The sequence below is a fragment of the Sinocyclocheilus anshuiensis genome, unplaced genomic scaffold (genome assembly GCF_001515605.1).
Source record: "Sinocyclocheilus anshuiensis isolate Anshui unplaced genomic scaffold, SAMN03320099.WGS_v1.1 scaffold1182, whole genome shotgun sequence".
In the NCBI taxonomy this organism is placed as follows: Eukaryota; Metazoa; Chordata; class Actinopteri; order Cypriniformes; family Cyprinidae; genus Sinocyclocheilus; species Sinocyclocheilus anshuiensis.
This window is the reverse complement of record NW_015558653.1, coordinates 82,198-84,240: the sequence shown is the minus strand read 5'-3', so window position 1 is coordinate 84,240 and position 2,043 is coordinate 82,198. Positions and strand designations below refer to the sequence as shown.

General features: G+C 32.7%; 1 protein-coding gene across 1 annotated transcript in view; it reads right to left on the bottom strand.

Annotated features, from left to right (window-relative positions):
- Positions 1–2,043, bottom strand: part of LOC107681020 (tyrosine-protein kinase CSK-like) — a 40,322-nt gene that overhangs the window by 5,452 nt on the left and 32,827 nt on the right. The window contains exon 9 of the mRNA XM_016477135.1: positions 904–1,008. Within this exon, the coding sequence (XP_016332621.1) occupies positions 904–1,008 (105 nt within the window). The remainder of the gene's footprint in view (positions 1–903; positions 1,009–2,043) is intronic.

Here is a 2,043-nt window from a genome sequence, read left to right as displayed (position 1 = left end):
CACAGACAGACAGACAGACACACAGACACAGACACACACAGACAGACAGACACAGACACACAGACAGACATACAGAAACAGACAGACACAGACACACAGACAGACATACAGAAACAGACAGACACAGACACACAGACACAGACACAGACACAGACACACATGAATATGTTGTCTATTGACGAACTATTGCAGCAGGAAAAATGATCACTTTTTCCATCCGAAAGTGAAAGCATGTACAAGTAAAATTAATTTAATTTGTTCAAAAACCTTTCAGAGTAATAATTGTTGTTTTGTTAGAAAAAAATGTATAGGTTTCATAAATGTGGACTGATTTTGAGCAATCATGAGTTATAAAGTCAAAGGAATTTAATTAAATTTCATTCATTCCAATGGGGTTAACATCAGTAATTCTCAGATGACATATTTTTAAAAATTTCATACAATGATATATTTATTAATCCTGAATATTATACATAAATATGTATGTGCGTATTTTATATATATATATAAACATTTTTAATTAATAAAACAAGGCTAAATGAAATAAAAACATGTTAATAACATGGCAACATTCAAAACTTTGACATTTTTTTCACATTCACTCATTAATGTGAAGTTGCTGTTCAGATACAATATGGTTTTCAAAACATATTGAGATACAATGCAGAACATATTATTACTTATTATAAACAAGCCCGAAATAGACTGGGACTCTTATTTTGAAATGTTCATGCTTTACTACTTCCAGCTACAAAATTAAAGAGATAAAACATGCACTTACCACCATCTACAACATAATACAATATAAATACAATACAGAGAACATTGTCACACACAGTAGATCATAAGCAATCTATTGGCATAAATGAGCTCACGATACAACTTTTGACAGCGACATTGAGAGAAACACCACCGACCTTAGTCATGTATTCTGTCACGATGCACAAACTGCCTTGTTCCTCCACGATCACCCCTAATAACTGCACCAGGTTAGTGTGTCTCAGCTGACTGCAACACACACACACACGTACGTGCGCACACACACACACACACGCACACGCGCACGCGCACACGCACACGCACACGCACACGCACACACACCAGAGACTTGAGTTAAGAGTCAATGTATATCTCTATATAGGCTTTCTTCCGTGATTTCACGTGTCTAAGAAAATGTTTAAAAATCTATAAAAATCACTCAATCTTACTCTAGAACATTGTAAATCTGAAGACTTTTGCTTTCGAGTGCTGTGCATAGGAAAGTGATTTATATTACAGGCCTAATAAAAATATAATTTGCTTATTAATTCACATGCATTATTTTATGTACACTGGTGGTTAAAAGTTTTAAATAATTAAGGCTTTTTATTTCTTTCTTTATTTGAAAGAAGATTGAATTTATTTGATCAAAAATACAGTAACAATAATATTATGAAATATTACACTTTAAATAGTGGTTTTCTATTTAGGATATTTTAAAATCAACAGAATGAAGCTGAATTTTTAGCATCATTACTCCAGTCTTCAGTGCCCCTTCAGAAATCATTTTAATGCTGCTTAATTTGCTGCCTAATTATTATCAGTTATTATTTTTGATCAATTATTAATAATGGTTTTTATTATTGGTATAATGGTTCTCAGTTAAAGAACAGCGTTTATTTGAAATATAATTACTTCGTAATAAGTATAAATATCTTCACTGTAACACACACACACACACACACACACACACACACACACACACACACAGATGTAAAGCGCTGACAAAAACACTGACGGCCAATCAGAATCCATCAGACTTAAAAAAAAAATAAAAAATAAAAATGTTTGCATGTGTTGAAAATCATATTTGCTCCATCAGGCCTTTATGGCTCATATAGTCTGATAGAGTGAGAATCTGGAGGAAAAAACTGCTCAGTTTTATTTGCTGCAGATGCTGATATTTATATGATGAAATTCTGCTGCTTGTGATGTAAATCACAGAGATCTTTATAATAGTGAAGCAGATACTGACATAAAATGATCTAAATATCAGTCATCGCT